Below are 20153 nucleotides of genomic sequence, written 5' to 3' on the forward strand. Positions count from 1 at the left end.
TTTGGGAGGAAATAACAACAGACACTTGGGTCTTAGCAATTATCCAGCATGGTTATTGCATAGAATTTCTCCAATTCCCTCCAAACGTCCCACCGAAAACACACAATATGTCAAAACAACATATAGATCTTCTAGGACTAGAAGTTCAAGCATTGCTACAAAAGGACGCAATAGAATTAGTACCAAATCTACAAAAAAACACAGAAGTTTACTCACTGTACTTTCTAATACCCAAAAAGGACAAAACTCTGAGACCAATACTAGATCTCAGAACACTAAATACCTACATCAAATCGAACCACTTTCACATGGTCACGTTACAAGACGTAATCCCACTGCTCAAACAGCAAGACTACATGCCAACATTAGATCTAAAAGATGCGTATTTCCATATACCAATACATCCTTCACACAGGAAATACCTAAGGTTCGTATTCCAAGGAATACATTACCAATTCAAAGTGTTGCCATTCGGAATAACAACTGCGCCAAGAGTTTTTACAAAATGCCTGGCAGTAGTAGCTGCACATATCAGAAGGCAGCAAATACATGTGTTCCCGTACTTAGTCGACTGGTTAATCAAAACCAACACGCTAAGACAGTGTTCACAGCACACAAAATATGTCATACAAACCCTTCACAAGCTAGGTTTCTCCATCGACTACGCGAAGTCACACCTTTTGCCGTGTCAAACACAGCAATACTTAGGAGCGACAATCAACACAGTAAAAGGGATTGCCACTCCAAGTCCACAAAGGGTTCAAACATTTCACAAGGTAATACAGGCCATGTATCCAACACAAAAGATACAAGTCAGAATGTTAATGAAACTCCTAGGCATGATGTCTTCATGCATAGCCATTGTCCCAAACGCAAGATTGCACATGCGGCCCTTACAACAGTGCCTAGCATCACAATGGTCACAAGCACAGGGTCAACTTCTAGATCTGGTGTTGATAGACCGCAAAACATACATCTCGCTTCTATGGTGGAACAGTACAAATTTAAACCGAGGGCGGCCTTTCCAAGACCCAGTGCCACAATACGTCATAACGACAGATGCTTCCATGACAGGGTGGGGAGCACACCTCAATCAACACAGCATCCAAGGACAATGGGACATACATCAGAGGCAGGTTCACATAAATCACTTAGAACTGTTAGCAGTATTTCTGGCGCTGAAAGCATTTCAACCCATAATAACCCAAAAATACATTCTTGTCAAAACAGACAACATGACAACAATGTATTATCTAAACAAACAAGGAGGGACACACTCGACACAGTTGTGCCTCCTAACACAAAAAATATGGCATTGGGCGATTCACAACCACATTCGCCTAATAGCACAATTTATTCCAGGGATTCAGAACCAGTTGGCAGACAATCTCTCTCGAGATCACCAACAAACCCACGAATGGGAAATTCACCCCCAAATACTGAACAATTACTTTCAAATTTGGGGGACACCTCAAATAGATCTATTTGCAACAAAGGAAAACTCAAAATGCCAAAACTTCGCATCCAGGTACCCACAGGATCAATCCCAAGGCAATGCTCTATGGATGAACTGGTCAGGGATCTTTGCGTACGCTTCTCCCCCTCTCCCTCTCCTTCCATATCTAGTAAACAGGTTGAGTCAAAACAAACTCAAACTCATACTAATAGCACCAACATGGGCAAGACAACCTTGCTACACAACACTACTAGACCTGTCAGTAGTACCTCATGTCAAACTACCCAACAGACCAGATTTGTTAACACAACACAAACAACAGATCAGACATCCAAATCCAGCATCTTTGAATCTAGCAATTTGGCTCCTGAAATCCTAGAATTCGGACACTTAGATCTCACACAGGAATGTATGGAGGTCATAAGACAAGCTAGGAAACCTACCACTAGACACTGCTATGCAAATAAGTGGAAAAGATTTGTGTATTACTGCCAGAATAATCAAATGCAGCCATTACACGCATCTCCAAAAGATATAGTAGGATATTTACTACATTTGCAAAAATCAAATCTAGCTTTCTCTTCCATAAAGATACATCTCACCGCAATATCAGCTTACCTGCTAATTACTCATTCAACTTCACTATTTAGAATACCAGTCATTAAAGCGTTTATGGAAGGCCTAAAGAGAATCATACCAACAAGAACACCACCTGTTCCTTCATGGAACCTCAACATTGTCTTAACAAGACTCATGGGTCCACCTTTCGAGCCCATGCATTCTTGTGAAATGCAATACTTAACGTGGAAAGTTGCATTTTTGATTGCCATCACATCCCTAAGAAGAGTGAGTGAGATTCAAGCATTTACCATACAAGAACCATTTATTCAAATACATAAAAATAAAGTAGTTCTAAGAACAAATCCAAAATTTTTACCAAAGGTTATCTCACCGTTCCACTTAAATCAAACAGTAGAATTACCAGTGTTCTTCCCACAGCCAGATTCTGTAGCTGAAAGAGCACTACATACATTAGACATCAAAAGAGCACTAATGTACTACATTGACAAAACTAATTAGAAAAACAAAACAACTATTTATTGCCTTTCAAAAACCTCATACAGGAAATCCAATTTCAAAACAAGGCATTGCTAGGTGGATAGTTAAGTGTATTCAAACCTGCTATCTTAAAGCAAAGAGAGAGCTGCCTATTACACCAAAGGCACACTCAACCAGAAAGAAAGGTGCTACCATGGCCTTTCTAGGAAATATTCCAACGAACGAAATATGTAAGGCAGCAACATGGTCTACGCCTCATACATTTACCAAGCACTACTGTGTAGATGTGTTAACTGCACAACAAGCCACAGTAGGTCAAGCTGTACTAAGAACATTATTTCAAACTACTTCAACTCCTACAGGCTGAACCACCGCTTTTGGGGAGATAACTGCTTACTAGTCTATGCACAGCATGTGTATCTGCAGCTACACATGCCATCGAACGGAAAATGTCACTTACCCAGTGTACATCTGTTCGTGGCATTAGTCGCTGCAGATTCACATGGCCCACCCTCCTCCCCGGGAGCCTGTAGCCGTTTAGAAGTAGATCTTGAACATTTGTACATTTGTAAATATATTACTTTAACCTTTATTATGTACATACGTATTCATTCCATTGCATGGGCACTATTACTAACATACACAACTCCTACCTCACCCTCTGCGGGGAAAACAATCTAAGATGGAGTCGACGCCCATGCGCAATGGAATCGAAATGGGAGGAGTCCCTCGGTCTCGTGACTCGAAAAGACTTCTTCGAAGAAAAACAACTTGTAACACTCCGAGCCCAACACCAGACGGCGGACTGTGCACAGCATGTGAATCTGCAGCGACTAATGCCACGAACAGATGTACACTGGGTAAGTGACATTTTCCATATATAACACTTATAATTAGTATTTATAGTTGGGAGCATGTTTATATAGGAAAAACATTTTTTTTGTTTGCTTATTAATTTCATAGAACTTTAAAAAAAAAAAAAGTCTTATCCAACTCTGCTTCTTTTGAGGTGATGTCTTACGCAGGGGCCAAGGACAGAAGAAAAGGGGGGGGGGGGGCAAAAAAGCTTTTTTCCTATTCATGTTTCCATAATAAAATAGAACAGTGATACGCAAAAAACACTGAAAGGAATTGCACCAAATCTGGCAGGTAGCTAGATCTTGGTCACGAAAGAATGGTTTGTGGGATTGGGTATTTATCTGTCCAGTAATTTTATAGAAATTAAGGCTGTAAAACCTTGTATATTTCACGCCACAGAGGATCAGCAGAGGTAACAGATTTTAAGATAAGATCTGATGGATTATAACTACCTCAACAAAGAAGTGGTGGTTGCCATTTTCAGACTTAGTAGCTAAGTCCTGGAAATAAATCTAAAAAAAAATGGCTTGGTTAGGGATATCCTGTCCACAAAGCCTGGTGCAGAGGACCCAGATGACCAAATAAACACCTTCCCCAGGCAAAATAAATAAATATATTTTTTGTTTATTTTAAACACCATTTTTTAAAAATGTGCATGCCCTAAATCAACTATAATTTGCACCCTTGTTATGCACTGCTAATTACCTCGCACACATTACACCACTCATGACACGTTTTTTGACATCATTAATGGCAACAGTCTGCATGTCGAATGTGCAAGTTAAAGTTACATTAGGGCATGAGTTTAGTTACTTGTGATAACTCTAACTGTTGATTTATTCTAAAGGTACCCAGAGTTTGGTTCCCCTGGTGGGGACCAAGAAATAAGCAAAATAAGCAAAAATGTGGGTTTTTTGGGAAATAAAAGTGCTGCTGAAGAAAGCATCTGTTTTTTTTCCTTGCACATGGCATCAGTGAAGGGTTTGCAGTGCTAAAATCACCATTTCCCCAACTTTCAGGAACAGGCAGACTAGAATCAGCAAACCAAAGTTTTCAACACAGTTTTGCCATTTTACTGGGACATACTCCATTTTTTCTATTTTTTGTACTTATAACCTCCTTCCAGTTAGTGAAAGGAATGGGTGTGAAATCAATGGTAGATCCTGGAAAGCTATACATTTCTGTAAAAGTAGAAAACAATCTGAATTCAGCCAGGGGTCATTTGTGCTCATCCTTCAAGGTTTTCCTGTAGAAAGTAACAGTTGAAGTAAAAAAAATAATATTGAAATTAAATTGAAAAAACAGCCATTTCTATCTACGTTTCCATCTGTAACTTTTACCAACTTTGGCACATTTTCCGAAGCAATACACTGTTAAATCCACTGGACCCTTCTGGTTGTGGGTGTAGGAAACTGTCCAACAGTTGGGATATTTAGGGCTTGTAGGTTCACCAAGAACCCAAGGTACCAAGAGTCCATAAACGAGCTACAACTTGCAAAAGGTTTTCATTGTGTACCACATATACAGCAATTAATTTGGTAAAATATAAAGTGTGAAAAATAGTTATCAAGGAAACCTATGTATTTCAGAAATGGGCACAACATATGGAGTTTAGAAGCAGAGGTTATTTGCACATCTTTGAATTTGGGGTTCCCCATACTAGCATGTGAATTACAGGGCACCTCTCAAAATGACTTATTTCTTACACACTGTCTTACATTTGGAAGGCACAAATTAAGAGAAAGACAATTGGTAATAACACTTGTTCTGCTGTTCTGTGTTCCCCCAATTCTCCTAATAAAAATGGTATCTCACTTTTGTGGTTAGGCCTAGTTCCCGCGACAGGAAAGAACCCAAAACCCAACGTGGTCACGTCACATTTTTCCACTGAAAACGGAGGTGCTTTTTTAAAATCTTTTTTATTTTTTTTGTTGCAAAGTGTGTCTAACTGTGGATTTTTGGACTCTTGCTGAGCTAGGACTTAGGGAAACCTAGCTAACCTGTAATTTTTTTTAAAAATAGGCACCTAGAGGAAACCAGAATGGGGATGACTTGTGGGGTTGTCGCCAGGTTCTGTCACTCAGTATCCTTTGCAAACCTCAAAATTTGGCTAAAAAAACACATCTGATAGACTTCCCCAGGCGTCAGACTGGATCTGGAGAATTTTTCTTCGTGCAGTACCCTGTGCGCCGTCAGGTGGCGTCCGTCGACTCTGCGGGTGTCGTTGGCATCGTGGTCGCCGTGATGGCATTGCGGTCACCGTGATGGCATTTCGGTCGTATATAGGCACCACCCCGGCATGCTGACGGAATTTCTTTTCTTTCCGTGCCAGCCTACAAGCAGATCTGGAGAAGAGCTACCCCAGTAATTTTTTGACTAACGGCGCCATTTTATCAAATTCGTTTTTTGACAAGTTTTGATGTGTCCAGAGTGTCCCATAAGACAGGATTTAAGCTCTTAGACTCCTGTCACTGCATGATGTCGGTGACAGATCCGCATCTCGTGTGCCTCTGGTGTTTGGAGTGCGACCACGACCCGAAGTCATGCTCCGAATGTCGGGCCATGAACCCGAAAGCTTTGAGGGAGCGGTCCCTGAAGCGCATGGCGGCCTAACACTCGACTCCACGTCCTTCCCGGTCCTGTTAGAGAGAAAGGCCAGGGAGACCGGTTGTAGAGTCACCACCATTCTTCTTCATCCAAGACATCTGGACGTTTGGGTAAAAAGGCATTGAAGGAGAAACATTCTTCAACTTCGCCCTGTCACATGCACGACCCGGCGCAGAAAGAGGGTCGATGCTCTAGGCCTCAGTTTTCGGAGCCTCAGTCTGGTCCGCTTCACCCCTCCCCAAATTTTCTGGAGTCGTTGCTACCCCTGCCCAACTAAAGGAGTTCTATGAGGCCATGCGCCTCATATTTGGGCAGCCCGACCCATCATTAGCGCCTTCGGGGCCCAGGTGAGTCGGTGAGGGCCCCCTCAGGTTCAAAGTTGGCCACTTCGGTGCCAACTCCGGAGGGCACCTCATGATCCACTTCCGGATCCGTCCCAACACCGGTCGTGCCAATGCGACCTTCCCTGTCATCTGGTCAGACGTTGATGCTCCTGACGCCGATTGGGCCTACAATCAGTGTCGACCCTATACTCATTTACAATGACACGGAGCTAGAACGATATCGCTTGACGCAGATTCCGTTTTCCATGGGCTCTGCTGTGCCCAGGGTTGATCCTGAACCCTATTACTTTGGGTACAGAAATGGGGATGGTGTAGAGGGGTCACTGGACCCTTTAGAAGACCAGCTTGAACCTGAACTGGTCTGGGTACAGGATTTGGGTGATGCGAGTGGGTTGGATATTTCCCCTGACACTGGCATGTTCTCTCCCCGTACCGTGGCTACGGAGGAGGGAGCGTCTTATTCTATGGTGGTGAGAAGGGCGGCTGAGGTTTTGAACCTCAAGCGTCCTTCTGGGGAGGGCAGGCCTAAGCTTCTGACCAAAGTGCTACAGCCCAGGGCCTCCAACTCGGAACCCCTTCTTTCCTTCAACAAAGCACTTACGGACGTCCTGCTGGGGACCTGGTCCAAACCCAGCACAGGGGCTCCTGTGAATAGGACGATTGTCCGCCGCCATCTGCCTGCACTGAATGACCCAAATTTCCTTACCCAACACCCTTTACCTGAGAGCCTTGTCATCCAGGCTTCTTCATCCTCTGGCACATTCCCTACCGCTCTTCCGGACAGGGAATCAAAAAGACTGGCCAACTTAGGGAAGAAGATGTTATCTTCTGCCAGTCTAGCACTGCGGTCCATGAACACCACATGACTTTTGGGCTGCTATTCCCACATTCTCTGGGATACAGTCATTCAAGTGCCGCCCCAAGTTCCAGAAGATGCCCAGAACGTTCTCTCCCAAGTCATGACAGATGGGAGAGACGCAACCAAGTTCATGATCCATTGTGGACTGGATACGACCAACTCACTAGGCAGATCGGTTGCATCAACAGTGGCACTGAGACTCCACGCCTGGTTGAGGACGTCTGGCTTTTTGAGGGATGTCCAGCAGTCTTTGATGGACATGCCCTTTGATGGCACTCGTCTCTTCGGAGACAAGGCGGACTCCGTGCTTGAGCGATTTAAGGATTCCCGGGCTACGCCTCGTAGCCGTTCCTGGCCCCCCCTCAGTCTGCCGCTTGCTCCTTTCGTGGCTACAGAAGGGGCACCCAAGCATGTCCATTTTCACTGCGTCATTGACCCGTGCATGCTGCACAGCCCCTGCGCGGACTCTCGATCCTCCGACCTCGTGGATCAGGGAGTCATCGGGCCACCCATTCCACCCCTGCCCCCTCATCTGCCTAGAAACCTTCCTAGTCCGTAAGGACATCTGGGACCAGTTGGCGGCAGAATTCGCCATAATCTGCCCCACTGAGAATCCATTACCAAAGACAGGTGGGTTCTACAGATCGTCCAAAGGGGCTACTCACTACCGTTCGAGACTTCCCCAGCCATGCCACCATCATTTGATCACTTGTCAGAGGACCATTTGGCACTTCTCTGCGAGGAAGTCAATGGTCTCCTGGCCAAGGGAACCATAGAGAGGGTCCCTGCGCCAGAAGTAGGCTGTGGTTACTATTTCCGCTACTTTCAGGTGCCCAAAAAAGACCAGGGCTTCACCCTATCCTAGACCTCCGGTCCCTCAGTCCCTTTCTCAAGAAAGAGAAGTTCAAGATGTTAACCCTGGCTCGGGTCCTTTCTTCCCTGGAGATTGGATAGTTGCATTTGACTTGCAGGACTCCTATGTCCATATTCCCAATCTGCTGGCCCACAGACGTTACCTACGATTCGTGGTAGGTCACAAGCACTTTCAGTTCACAGTGCTCCCCTTTGGCCTTACCAGTACCCCTTGGGTGTTCACGAAAGTGATGGTAGTGGTTGCAGCTCATCTGCGCAGCTTAGGGGTCCCAGTCTTACCCTACCTCGATGACTAGTTCTTGAAGGCGAACACCCCCCAGAAAGTTGTCTCCCCCCCCCCCCCCTCCCCCCAAGACTACGGCGAACCTCCTGCATTCGCTGGGGTTCACAACAACGTGCCAAGGTCACACCTGACTCCCTCTCAGACGCTCCCTTTCATAGGAGCTCTTCTGGACACAGTGCAGTTTTGGGCTTATCCTCCTGAAAAGCGAGTCCAGGATATTCGGGCTATACCAATGTTTCAGCCTCTACCCTGGATTTCAGTGAGGATGACTCGGAGGCTGCTGGTCCTCATGGCCTCCTGCATCCTGCTGGTCCAACATGCCAGATGGCATATGCGGGCTCTGCCTTGGGACCGAAGTTCCAGTGGGCGCAGCATCAGGAGAATCTCTCCAACATGGTTCAGATCTCGGAGGGAACTGCGAAAGACCTGCAGTGGTGGTTGTCGAATCCAGATTGGGTCAATGGCAGATCCCTCTCCTTTCCCCAAGAAGATCTCAGTATATAGGTGCATCACTCCTGGGATGGGGCAGCCACATGAGAGAGGCAGAGATCAGAGGCCTCTAGTCTCCGGTGGAGTCCGGGCTCCAAATCAACCTTTCGAACCTCTGGGCGATACGACTTTCATTGAAAGCATTCCCTCCCTCTCTCAAAGGGAAAGTGGTGCAGGTGTTCACCTACAACACCACCGCCATGTGGTATTGCAAGAAGCAGGGCAGCGTGGGATCGTGGACCCTTTGTCAAGAGGCTTTTGGCTTCTGGACATGGCTAGAATGCCACGGCATTTCCCTGGTGGTTCATCATCTGGCGGACTCTCTGAAAGCCAGAGCAGACAAACTCAGCCTCAGATGCGTAGTCGATCACGAATGGAGTCTCCATCCGGAGGTGGCGTAAGGTCTCTTTCAGCAGTGGTGGGAGCCTTGGTTAGATCTGTTCACCTCTGGAGAGAACGCGCAGTGTCAGCTGTTTTCCACGTTGGAGTTTCCAAGGTGACACTCGCTCTGCAACACTTTTTGTCACAAGTAGAACTCTGGCCTCCTGTACGCCTTCCCACCAATACCACTTCTGCCCAGAGTTCTGAAGAAGATCAGGCAAGACCGTGCCCAAGTAATCTTGGTAGTCTGGACTCAGCACGAAGAGTCTGGTATCCTGAGCTGTTGAGCATTGCCATCGACCCTCGGATGAGACTGACCCTTTGGGAGGATCTTCTGTCGCAGCAGCAGGGGACAGTTATCCACCCGAACCAGTCCAGTCTCAGCTTCCTTGCGTGGAGATTGAGCGTTAACAGTTGACCATCGTTCGAAGAAATTTGTGGCATGGGGTATCAACAAATCTGTTGATGCCCCTCTCTGCACCTCTCTCTGAGGTTCTCCTCTTTATTCTTGCTCTAGCCCAACAGGGCTCTACTCTGTGCACCCTCAAGGGACATTTGTCTGCCATCTCTGCCTTCTTAAGGCTCCCAGACCAACCCTCTTTTTTCAAATCTCCCATTGTTGGGAGGTTTCTTAAAGGCCTCACTCATGTTTCTTCCCGTCCCGCTCCTCATGCCCCAGTGGGATTTGAACTTGGTCCTCACATACTACATGTACACCCCGTTCGAGCCACTCCACAACTGTCCTTAATGGCTCTTAACCCTTAAAACAGCTTGGTTGATTGTCATCACCTCTGCTCGCAGAGTAAGTGAGCTTCAGGCTCTTTCTTTGAAGGCACCATTCATAGCAGTGTATCCTGACAAAGTGGTGCTTCGTACCTGGGCTTCCTTGCTTCAAAGTGGAAGCACCTTTTCACGTAGGCCAATCTATCATGTTGCCTACTTTTTACGCACCCCCGCTTCCCTCTCATGAGGAGGAGAGACTCCACCGTCTGGACCCAAAAAGAGAGTTGGCGTTCTATCTAGATCGTACCAAAAATTTCCGGCTGGACGATCAGCTCTTTGTGGGACATGTGGGCACGAAGAAAGCAAAGTCGGTGCAGAAACGGACCATCTCATGATGGGTAGTCCTCTGCATGAAGATGTCCTACACTTTGGTGAAAAACTACACCCTGAGGGTTTGTGCGCTCATTCTACCATAGCAACGGCTGCTACCACAGCGTTAGCACGTGGAGTTCTAGTCCTGGATACCTGTCAGGCCGCAACGGTGGGGTCCTTACATACGTTCACCAAGCACTATTGCCTGGACAGTCGGGCCCGCAGGGACGGCTATTTTGGCTGTTTGGTCCTGCAGGATTTTTTTGTGTGATCTTAATTTTCAGCCCACCACCAGGGATGGAATTGCTCGGGTATCTATTCAAAGGTAAGGAATCTGCAACTAGAAGTCTCTATCAGATGTACAAGTTACTTACCTTCAGTAGAGACATATTCTCTTTGCAGATTTCTTACCGACCCGCCCATCCTCCCCGTACTGCGAACTGATTTCTAGGGACAGGTACTTCCCTCTAAGGGCCCTAGTTTTTGCGCACCATTCTCAGTGTTCTTCGTGACTCTGTGCTACTGGTGTGGAAAATCGTGAAAAGAAACAGACGTCAGCACGCCAGGGTGGAGCCTATATATACGCCCGTGATGGGATCACGGCGACCATGACGCCAACAACACCCGCGGAGTCGACCGACGCAACCTAACGGCGCATAGTGGTACTGCTCGAAGAAAAATTCTCCTGATCCAGTGTGATGCCTGGGGAAATTCAAAGGTAAGGAATCTGCAACTAAAATATGTCTCTAACAGAGATATATTGTTACCGCACATAAGTAACTTGTACTTTTTCCTCACAATTCTGTGATAGAAGGTTGTGGAAATTGAGGGGAGCCACAAATGTCCTTCCAACAATCATTCCCCCCAAGACTCCCAACTAAAATGGTACCTCACTTGTGTGGGTAGGCCTAGTGCCTGTGACAGGAAACACCCCAAAACACAACATGGAAACATGACATTTTCACACTGAAAGCGGATTAGTGTTTTTGCGCAGTGCCTAGCTGTGGATTTTAAGCTCTAGCTCAGCTGTACATTTTTGTAAACTAGACCCCTTGGGCAATCCAGGTTGGGGTGACTTGTGGGGACCTCACCATGTTCTGTCACCCAGAATCCTTTACAAATTTCAAAATCTGGCTAGAAAAATACTTTATCCTCTGATTTAGTTGATGGAAAGTTCTGGAATCTGAGTGGAGCCACAAACTTCTTTCAACCCAGCATTCCCCCAAGTCTCCCAATTAAAATGGTTCCTCACAAGTGTGGGTAGGCCTAGTGCCCTCGACTGGAAATGCCCCAAAACGCAAAGTGGACACAACATTTTCACACTGAAAACGGACGCATTTTGCAAAGTTTCTAGCTGTGGATTTTGGGCTGTAGCTCAGCCGGCACTTAAGGAAACTTAGCAAACCTGTACATTTTTGAAAACTAGAAACCTTGCGGCATCCAGGATTGGGTGACTTGATGGGCTCTCACCAGGTTCTGTCAACAAAAATCCTTGTCAAACCTCATAAGTTGCCAAAAAAACACTTTTTTCTCAAATTTCAGTGATGGAAAGACTGAGGAAACTTCCTTCCACCCAGCATTACCCCCGGTCACTTATGTGAGTAGACCAAGTGCTTGTGGCAGGGAAGAGCTGGAAACATATTGTGGCCATAATGATAACTAAGGTGAGTGTACTAATTAGTCGTAGGATTGGGAACCACTTAGGGAAATCTATCAAACCGAGACATTTCTGAAAACTAGACATTAAGTGAGTTCAGGGAGGTATCCCTTGTATGGATTCCCAAACGTTTTTTATTTTTTATCCAGAATACCCTGCAAAGGTAAAACGTTTAATAAAAACACTATTTTTCCTTGCATTTCAGTGACGTAAAAAGCATATATATATATATATATATATATATATATATATATATATATATATATATATGTTCGATGGCATGTGTAACCGCAGATACACATGCTGTGCACAGGTCCTGCCATCTAGTGTTGGGCTCGGAGTGTTACAAGTTGTTTTTCTTCGAAGAAGTCTTTTCGAGTCACGGGACCGAGTGACTCCTCCTTTTTGGCTCCATTGCGCATGGGCATCAACTCCATCTTAGATTGTTTTCTTTCCGCCATCGGGTTCGGACGTGTTTCTTTTCACTCCGGTTTTTCGAGTCGGAAAAATATCACAAACTCTCTAAATTCGTCAGTATTGTTTTCGATCGAGTAACATCTATCATCGACACCTCGGTACCGGTGGACACAGATCTCTACTTGCCCTTCGGGGCACCCGTGCCCAACTTGGGCCTGGTCAGCCCGACCAAAAGTCTCGTTGAAGCCTCATGGACTGGACCCCATTTAGATTCTGCCCTCGGTGGCACGCCAAGTATCCTTACACGGACCAACATCTAGTTTGCAACCTGTGTCTATCTCCAGACCACCAAGAGGATACTTGCGAGGCCTGCAGATCCTTCCGCTCGAAAAAGACTCTGAGAGACTGAAGAGCGCGAAGGTTAGAAATGGCGTCCAGAAGCACCAAACACCTCAATGCAGAAGAGGAGGAGATGATCCACACCGCAAACTGACCAAGCAACATCTTCAGCACTGAGAAAGGCCACAACAACAACAAAGCCTTCGGACTCGAGCCGAGGCACAGGCTCTGAAATTATCAAGCACCGACCCATCGAGTCGAAGCCTCGAAAGTCACTCTCGGCCAACAAGTGCTTCAGGCCTTTCGATCCCGAAGGAGCCGGCTTCGGAGCCGAAAAAACACACATACACAGAGGAGCATGGACTTTCCAAGCAAATTAAAAGAAAACCATAAATTTGTGGAAGAACTTAAACAAATGGAGGATTTTGACGAGAAAGAGGCCAGAATATAAATTCATAAAGACACTCACAAAATCCTCACTGCACCTCCTCTAAAAACAAAGAGGAAACTGGCCTTTCATGGATATTTGGACACTGATCAGCCACCGGCTAAAGTGCCAAAACCAAGACAAAGATCTCCACCTCCTCAGTTTTCACCTCACCAGTCTTCTCCTCACCTAACTGTCTCCCCACCTGTTACCCCCACTGCACAGTCTCCATCACACTCTGTACAGTCACACCAGGATAACACTGACCCATGGGACCTTTATGATGATCCCATTTCAGATAATAGTCCAGAGTGCTATCCATCAAAGCCATCACCCCCAGAGGATAGCACCTCATATACACAGGTTCTGGCAAGGGCAGCAGCATTTCACAACGTAACCATGCACAGAACCTCTTGAGGCTGACTTTTTATTTAACATGTTGTCCTCAACTCACGCCACCTTCCAGAGTCTACCCATGCTTCCTGGCATGTTAAAACATGCACATCAAATCTTCCAGGAACCGGTTAAAGCAAGAGCTATTACTCTAAGGGTAGAAAAGAAATATAAGCCACCGCCGTCAGACCCAGTTTTTATTACCCAACAGCTACCCTCAGATTCTGTAGTGGTCACTGCAGTAAGGAAGAGGGCTAACTCCCAGTCCTCTGGGGACGCACCCCCGCCAGATAAGGAAAGCAAAAAATGTGATGCTGCCGGTAAAAGGGTGGCATCACAGGCAACTAATCAATGGCATATAGCCAATTCCCAGGCACTAATGGCCAGATACGACAGGGCCCACTGGGATGAGATGAAGGACAATATCCAGCATCTCCCCAAGGACCAACAGAAGAGAGCCCAGCAGGTAGTAGAGGAGGGACAGGCAATTACCAACACTCAGATCAGGTTAGCTTTAGACTCCGCAGACACAGCCGCAAGAACTATTAACACAGCTGTCACCATTAGGCGTCACGCATGGCTTAGGTCGTCAGGCTTTAAACCTGAAATTCAGCAGGCTGTTTTGAACATGCCTTTTAACGAACAACAACTATTTGGCACACAGGTTGATACAGCCATTGACAAAATGAAAAAAGACGCGGACACTGCCAAGGCTATGGGGGCGCTGTATTCAACTCAATACAGAGGCTCATTTCGAAAGCCTCAATATAGGGAAGGCTTTAGACCCCAACCATCTGAGTCATCTACATCCCAATCCAAACCCTCTTACCAGACACAATACCAAAGCGGGGGGTTTCGGGGAATCTACAGAGGACAATTTCCCAGATCTAGGGGAAAATATCAGCCCTCAAGCAACCCACGCATACCAAACAGTGACTTCATCCACATCTTCCCTCACCACGCTTCCCCTGTGGAAAGAAGACTACATAAGTTCCACACCCACTGGTTACCCATCACAACAGACAATTGGGTCTTATCCATTATCCAACATGGTTACTGCATAGAGTTCACACAAACTCCTCCAGATATTCCCCCAAAACCACACAAACTCTCATCTCAACACATTTCAGTGTTGCGAACAGACGTACAGGCACTCTTACTCAAACAAGCCATAGAGCTTGTGCCACATCATCAAAAAGGAACAGGGGTTTACTCCCTGTATTTCCTCATTCCCAAAAAAGACAAAACATTGAGACCCATACTAGATTTCAGGACTCTCAATCTCTACATCAGATCAGAACACTTTTAAATGGTAACACTACAGGATGTAGTCCCACAGATACAACAGCAAGATTTTATGGCAACTATGGATCTAAAAGATGCATATTTTCACATACCCATCCATCCAGCGCACAGAAAATATCTCAGATTTGTAATACAAGGAAAACATTACCAGTTTAAAGGATAACAACAGCTTCCAGAGTATTTACAAAATGCCTTGCCGTAGTCGTAGCATACATAAGAAGACAACATATCCATGTCTTTCCATATCTCGACGACTGGCTAATAAAAGCCAACAGTCAAAAACAGTGCCAATATCATGCACGTTATGTAATAAACACCCTACACACACTAGGGTTCTCAATAAACTACCAAAAATTGCACCTACAACCAGCGCAAATTCAGCAGTATTTAGGAGCCACATTAAACACCCAAAGAGCACTTGCAAGCCCAAGTCCACAAAGGGTACAATCGTTCCACAACATATTGCCAAAAATGCAGCCAAACCAACAGTACACAGTCAAATTTGTCATGAAACTGTTAGGCATGATGGCATCATGCATCACCATTGTCCCAAACGCAAGATTAAACATGCGGCCCTTAAAACAGTGCTTTGCAAAACCGCCAAACACGCATCTCGCTTCAGTGGTGGAATTCCACAAATTTAAACAAAGGGCGGCCATTTCAAGACCCTGTGCCTCACGCCATTTTTACAACAGATGCATCAATGATTGGATGGGGAGCACATCTCAACAATCACAACATTCAGAGACAATGGAATACCAAACAAAAACAACTTCACATAAATCACTTAGATCTGCTAGCAGTATTCCTAGCACTAAAAGCTTTTCAACCTCTTGTTCACAAACACATTATCATCAAAACAGACAATATGACAACAATGTACTACTTGAACAAACAAGGAGGAACCCACTCATCACAACTTTGCCTTCTAGCACAAAAAAATTGACATTGGGCAATTCACTACAACATTCACTCTGTAGCTCAGTATATTCCAGGGATTCACATTCAATTAGCAGACGGCCTCAGCCGGAATCATCAGCAAACACACGAGTGAGAAATTCACCCCCAAGTGCTTCACAAATACTTTCGCCAGTGGGGAACACCAGACATAGATCTATTCGCCACCAACCACAATGCAAAATGCCAAAACTTCGCATCCAGGTACCCACACCCTCGATCCAAGGGCAATGCTCTATGGATCAACTGGTCAGGGATATTTGCTTACGTTTTTCCCCCCTCTCCCGCTCATTCCATTTCTGGTCAACAAATTGCATCAAAACAGACTCAAACTTATAGCACCAATGTGGGCACGTTAACCATGGTACACAACATTGTTAGGCCTGTCACTAGTACCACACATCAAACTACCAAACAGGCCGGATCTGTTGACACAAAACAAACAACAGATCAGGCACCCCAATCCAGCAATACTCAATCTAGCAATCTGGCTCCTGAAGTCTTAGAGTACTACACCTTCCACCAGAATGTATGGAAGTGATCAAACAAGCAAGAAAACCCACTACCAGGCAGTGCTATGCAAACAAATGGCAAAGGTTTGTTTTTTACTGCCAATCCAAACACATAACACCTCTTGCCACATCCATACAGGACATTGTGGGTTATTTACTCCATCTACAGAAAGCAAAATTAGCCTTTTCATCCATTAAAATACATCTCACAGCTATTTCAGCTTATTTACAAAATATACAACACAATTCTCTATTTAGAGTGCCTGTCATCAAAGCCTTCATGGAGGGTCTAAAATGTATCATACCTCCAAGAACACCACCAGTATCTTCATGGAATCTTAATATTGTACTCACACGACTCATGGGCCCACCGTTTGAACCCATGCATTCGTGTCAAATTCAATTTCTAACATGGAAAGTAGCATTCCTCGTGGCAATCACTTCATTACGAAGAGTTAGTGAAATATAAGCATTCACTATTGAACAACCCTTTATACAAGTACACAAACATAAGGTTGTACTTCGCACAAAACCCAAAATTCCTACCTAAAGTCATCTCACAGTTTCATTTAAATCAAACAGTGGAACTTCCAGTCTTCTTCCCACAGCCAGACTCAGTAGCAGAACGAGCGCTCCATACATTAGATATTAAAAGAGCTTTAATGTATTACATTGACAGAACAAAATCATTCAGAAAGACTAAACAGCTGCTTGTCACATTCCAAAAACCCCATACTGGTAATCCTATCTCAAAACAAGGCATAGCCAGATGGTTAGTAAAGTGCATCCAAACCTGTTACCTAAAGGCTAAAAGACAGCTATTAGGAACACCAAAAGCACATTCTACTAGGAAGAAAGGAGCAACAATGGCATTTCTAGGAAATATTCCAATGACCGAAACAACTTCAACTCCTACAGGCTGAACCACCGCTTTTGGGGAGATAACTGCTTACTAGTCTATGCACAGCATGTGTATCTGCAGCTACACATGCCATTGAGCGGAAAATGTCACTTACCCAGTGTACATCTGTTCGTGGCATTAGTCGCTGCAGATTGACATGCGCCCACCCGCCTCCCCGGGAGCCTGTAGCCGTTTAGAAGTTGATCTTGAACATTTGTAAATTTGTAAATATATTACTTAAAACTACATTATGTACATACGTATTCACTCCATCGCATGGGCACTATTACTAGCATACACAACTCCTACCTCACCCTCTGCGGGGAAAACAATCTAAGATGGAGTCGACGCCCATGCGCAATGGAGCCGAAGAGGAGAAGTCACTCGATCCCGTGACTCAAACACTTCTTCGAAGAAAAACAACTTGTAACACTCCGCGTCCAACACTAGATGGCAGACGTATGCATAGCATGTGAATCTGCAGCGGAGCATGCCACGAACAGATGCACACTGGGTAAGTGACGTTTTCCATATACATATATATACACACACACACATTAGTAAATAAAAGTTGCTTATCAAGTAAAATGCTTTTCAGCACTGATTGATTGGGAATCATCAATTGCCTGGTCCTATCCGGTCCGAAGGCAATAAATATTCAGACTGGGGGATATTTGAATTGTAAATCCAGACTGGTATGTCAGCAGGGTTTTTATTGCTCACATTCAGCACCTCACACAGTGGTAAATTAGGGTCCGATGTTGAACTCAAAACACCCTCCCAGTTCGCTATACATCTTGTTGTTCCTACTGAGCTTTTGTGTTGCACATTTGTCCATTTCATTATTTTTTTGTGTCTTGGTATGCCTATTCCCTACCTTTGTGAGCGTCTCCTAGACAGTAATGTCTTCCGGTGGCCAAAGTTCCCAGGCTGGCTACCCAGGTTTGCTGTATTGTTGCTAATGCTGTAGACCGTTAACTTCATCCCAAAGCAAGATATGTTGCAGGGCTTCTCCACAAGGTATTTAACATAAATCGTCAATCAACAGTGAGCCATTCTGTACCATCACAAAGATTGCAGCGCTGAGGAATTACACAACACTGAGCATCACTCCAAGGTTGTAGAGTAGGTGGCCCATCCGAGTGTGAAAGGCTACATCACCTATTCATAACAAGAGAGCCTACAGAAGATCCATAGAATACCTTTGATGGGCAAGATTAGGGTAGAGTTTGTACCGGTGGTGGTGGTGGGGGTGGGTCACACCCACCAAGTGCCTGGTGTTTAATTATGAAGTCTTAAAGAAAATTTTGTGTAAACCGTGAATGATGTAAGCTTCAAGTCAGTTTCCCCTCCTTGTGTCCCTGAAGCACCCACCCGCTAAATCACAATCAAGGCAAAAGAGCTGTGGGTGTCCACATTGTCTAGTTGGTTCTATAGACAAGAAAAAAGAGGGGTGGGGCATAGATATAGTGATTCTTAAGCACCATATCTGCCTGTGTGTTAGACTAGTTTTTGCTGCATTGTGCTCACATATGACATTCCTTGGCTCCCGGTTTCGGTGATGGGGCTGTAATTCACACTCAGGCCACGTGAATCAGACCCCATTTAAGGGGGTCTGTGAGCCACTTACATGTCTCAAGTAACTAGTTGCAACAGAAAATGTGGATTCAGGGCAGTGGGAAGGAGAGCCACCCTTCCTTCTCAGCTGATACTGATCTTCACCGCAGATGCCCTGGCTTAAACGGTTGTCAGCTGCTATCTTGGAACACTGAAGAAACCTCTCCAGAAGGAGTCTCATACTCCTTCAGTAGGTTTCTGCCTCTGACTGAATCCTTCCGTCTCTAGCAGGATCCTGGAACAGGGTCATAAAGTGTCACAAGCTATGTGCACAGTGTCTGTCACTGCAGCCCTCGGACCCTGGCTGCCCATTCTGTTGTGAGGCACTGACCATGCCTCCCTTTATTCTGTTTCTTTTCCCACCATAGATGGGATAGTATTTTTTGGCAAACAGTGCAGAATCAACCTTGATAGCTGCATTTTTGAAGACACAGATGTGCCATGGTCACCCTCTTGTTGTGTCGCTGATAATGCTGTTACCCATTCAGCATTTTTAAATCCAGCTGACCCGATCCTTAAAGAGGTGCCACCAAATCTAAAGAGGGGAATGACCCTTATTTTTTTTTATCGGGCGTTGTGGGGGAGAAGTTTTAAAACCCTTTAAGTAACTTCTGTTTTGTGCCATGAAATAGGATGTCCCTAAACTCTCATCATACCTCCATCAGCAATGCATATATTTCCCGAAAAGGGCACCAAACTCCCATTTTAATAGACCGGTTTGTAATCTGTGTTAGACAACCAATTTCTGCGCTTGCGTTTATCCAGGAGGGCCCCAGTGTTAGCTTGCGGGAACCATAAGAATGGTTGAATCTTTTTATGTAGGCTACCAAACATGATTTTTCAATGTCACAGTTCTCGTTAGTTATATTGAGTGTATATCTCCTGAGAGAGTAAATCACTCAACATAGGACATTATCTTCACACTGAGTCACTAAAACACCTATATATATATATTTTTTAATTTTCAGGTACTACGTCTACAAATCCATTTATGTCAGTTCCCGGCGCACCTATTGCTCCCATTGTGAATCCCTTCCAGAGCAACGGTAGAGCAGCAACAGGTCAGTGCACTAAAACAAAGTTATTCAACTTGATTGAGAATTTATATAACTTGCTTTGTCCAAATTAAACTAGCCTTGAAAAGTACTACAACAATCTGCATGAGTGTGCATAGGTATAGTCTGTAGGTGCCGGTCATTTCAGTCTCTTGATGAGATCTCTTCGGCGTAATTCTTGGGAAAGCTGCAAACTCTTAAAAAAAAATAAATAAAAAAAAAAAAACTTTTTTTTACTGCTTTAGATGACCTGTTGACGTCCACTGCAC

General features: G+C 45.0%; 1 protein-coding gene across 13 annotated transcripts in view; it reads left to right on the forward strand.

Annotated features, from left to right (window-relative positions):
• AGFG1 (ArfGAP with FG repeats 1) overlaps window positions 1-20153 on the forward strand; it is a 328958-nt gene that overhangs the window by 210490 nt on the left and 98315 nt on the right. For 9 of the 13 annotated variants that reach the window (XM_069213848.1, XM_069213840.1, XM_069213844.1 and 6 more), the window contains one exon: window positions 19798-19890. The exons of the other annotated variants lie outside the window; for them this stretch is intronic. In XM_069213848.1, the coding sequence (XP_069069949.1) occupies window positions 19798-19890 (93 nt within the window). The remainder of the gene's footprint in view (window positions 1-19797; window positions 19891-20153) is intronic. 13 annotated transcript variants of the gene reach the window in all.

The sequence above is a fragment of the Pleurodeles waltl genome, chromosome 11 (genome assembly GCF_031143425.1).
Source record: "Pleurodeles waltl isolate 20211129_DDA chromosome 11, aPleWal1.hap1.20221129, whole genome shotgun sequence".
In the NCBI taxonomy this organism is placed as follows: domain Eukaryota; kingdom Metazoa; phylum Chordata; class Amphibia; order Caudata; family Salamandridae; genus Pleurodeles; species Pleurodeles waltl.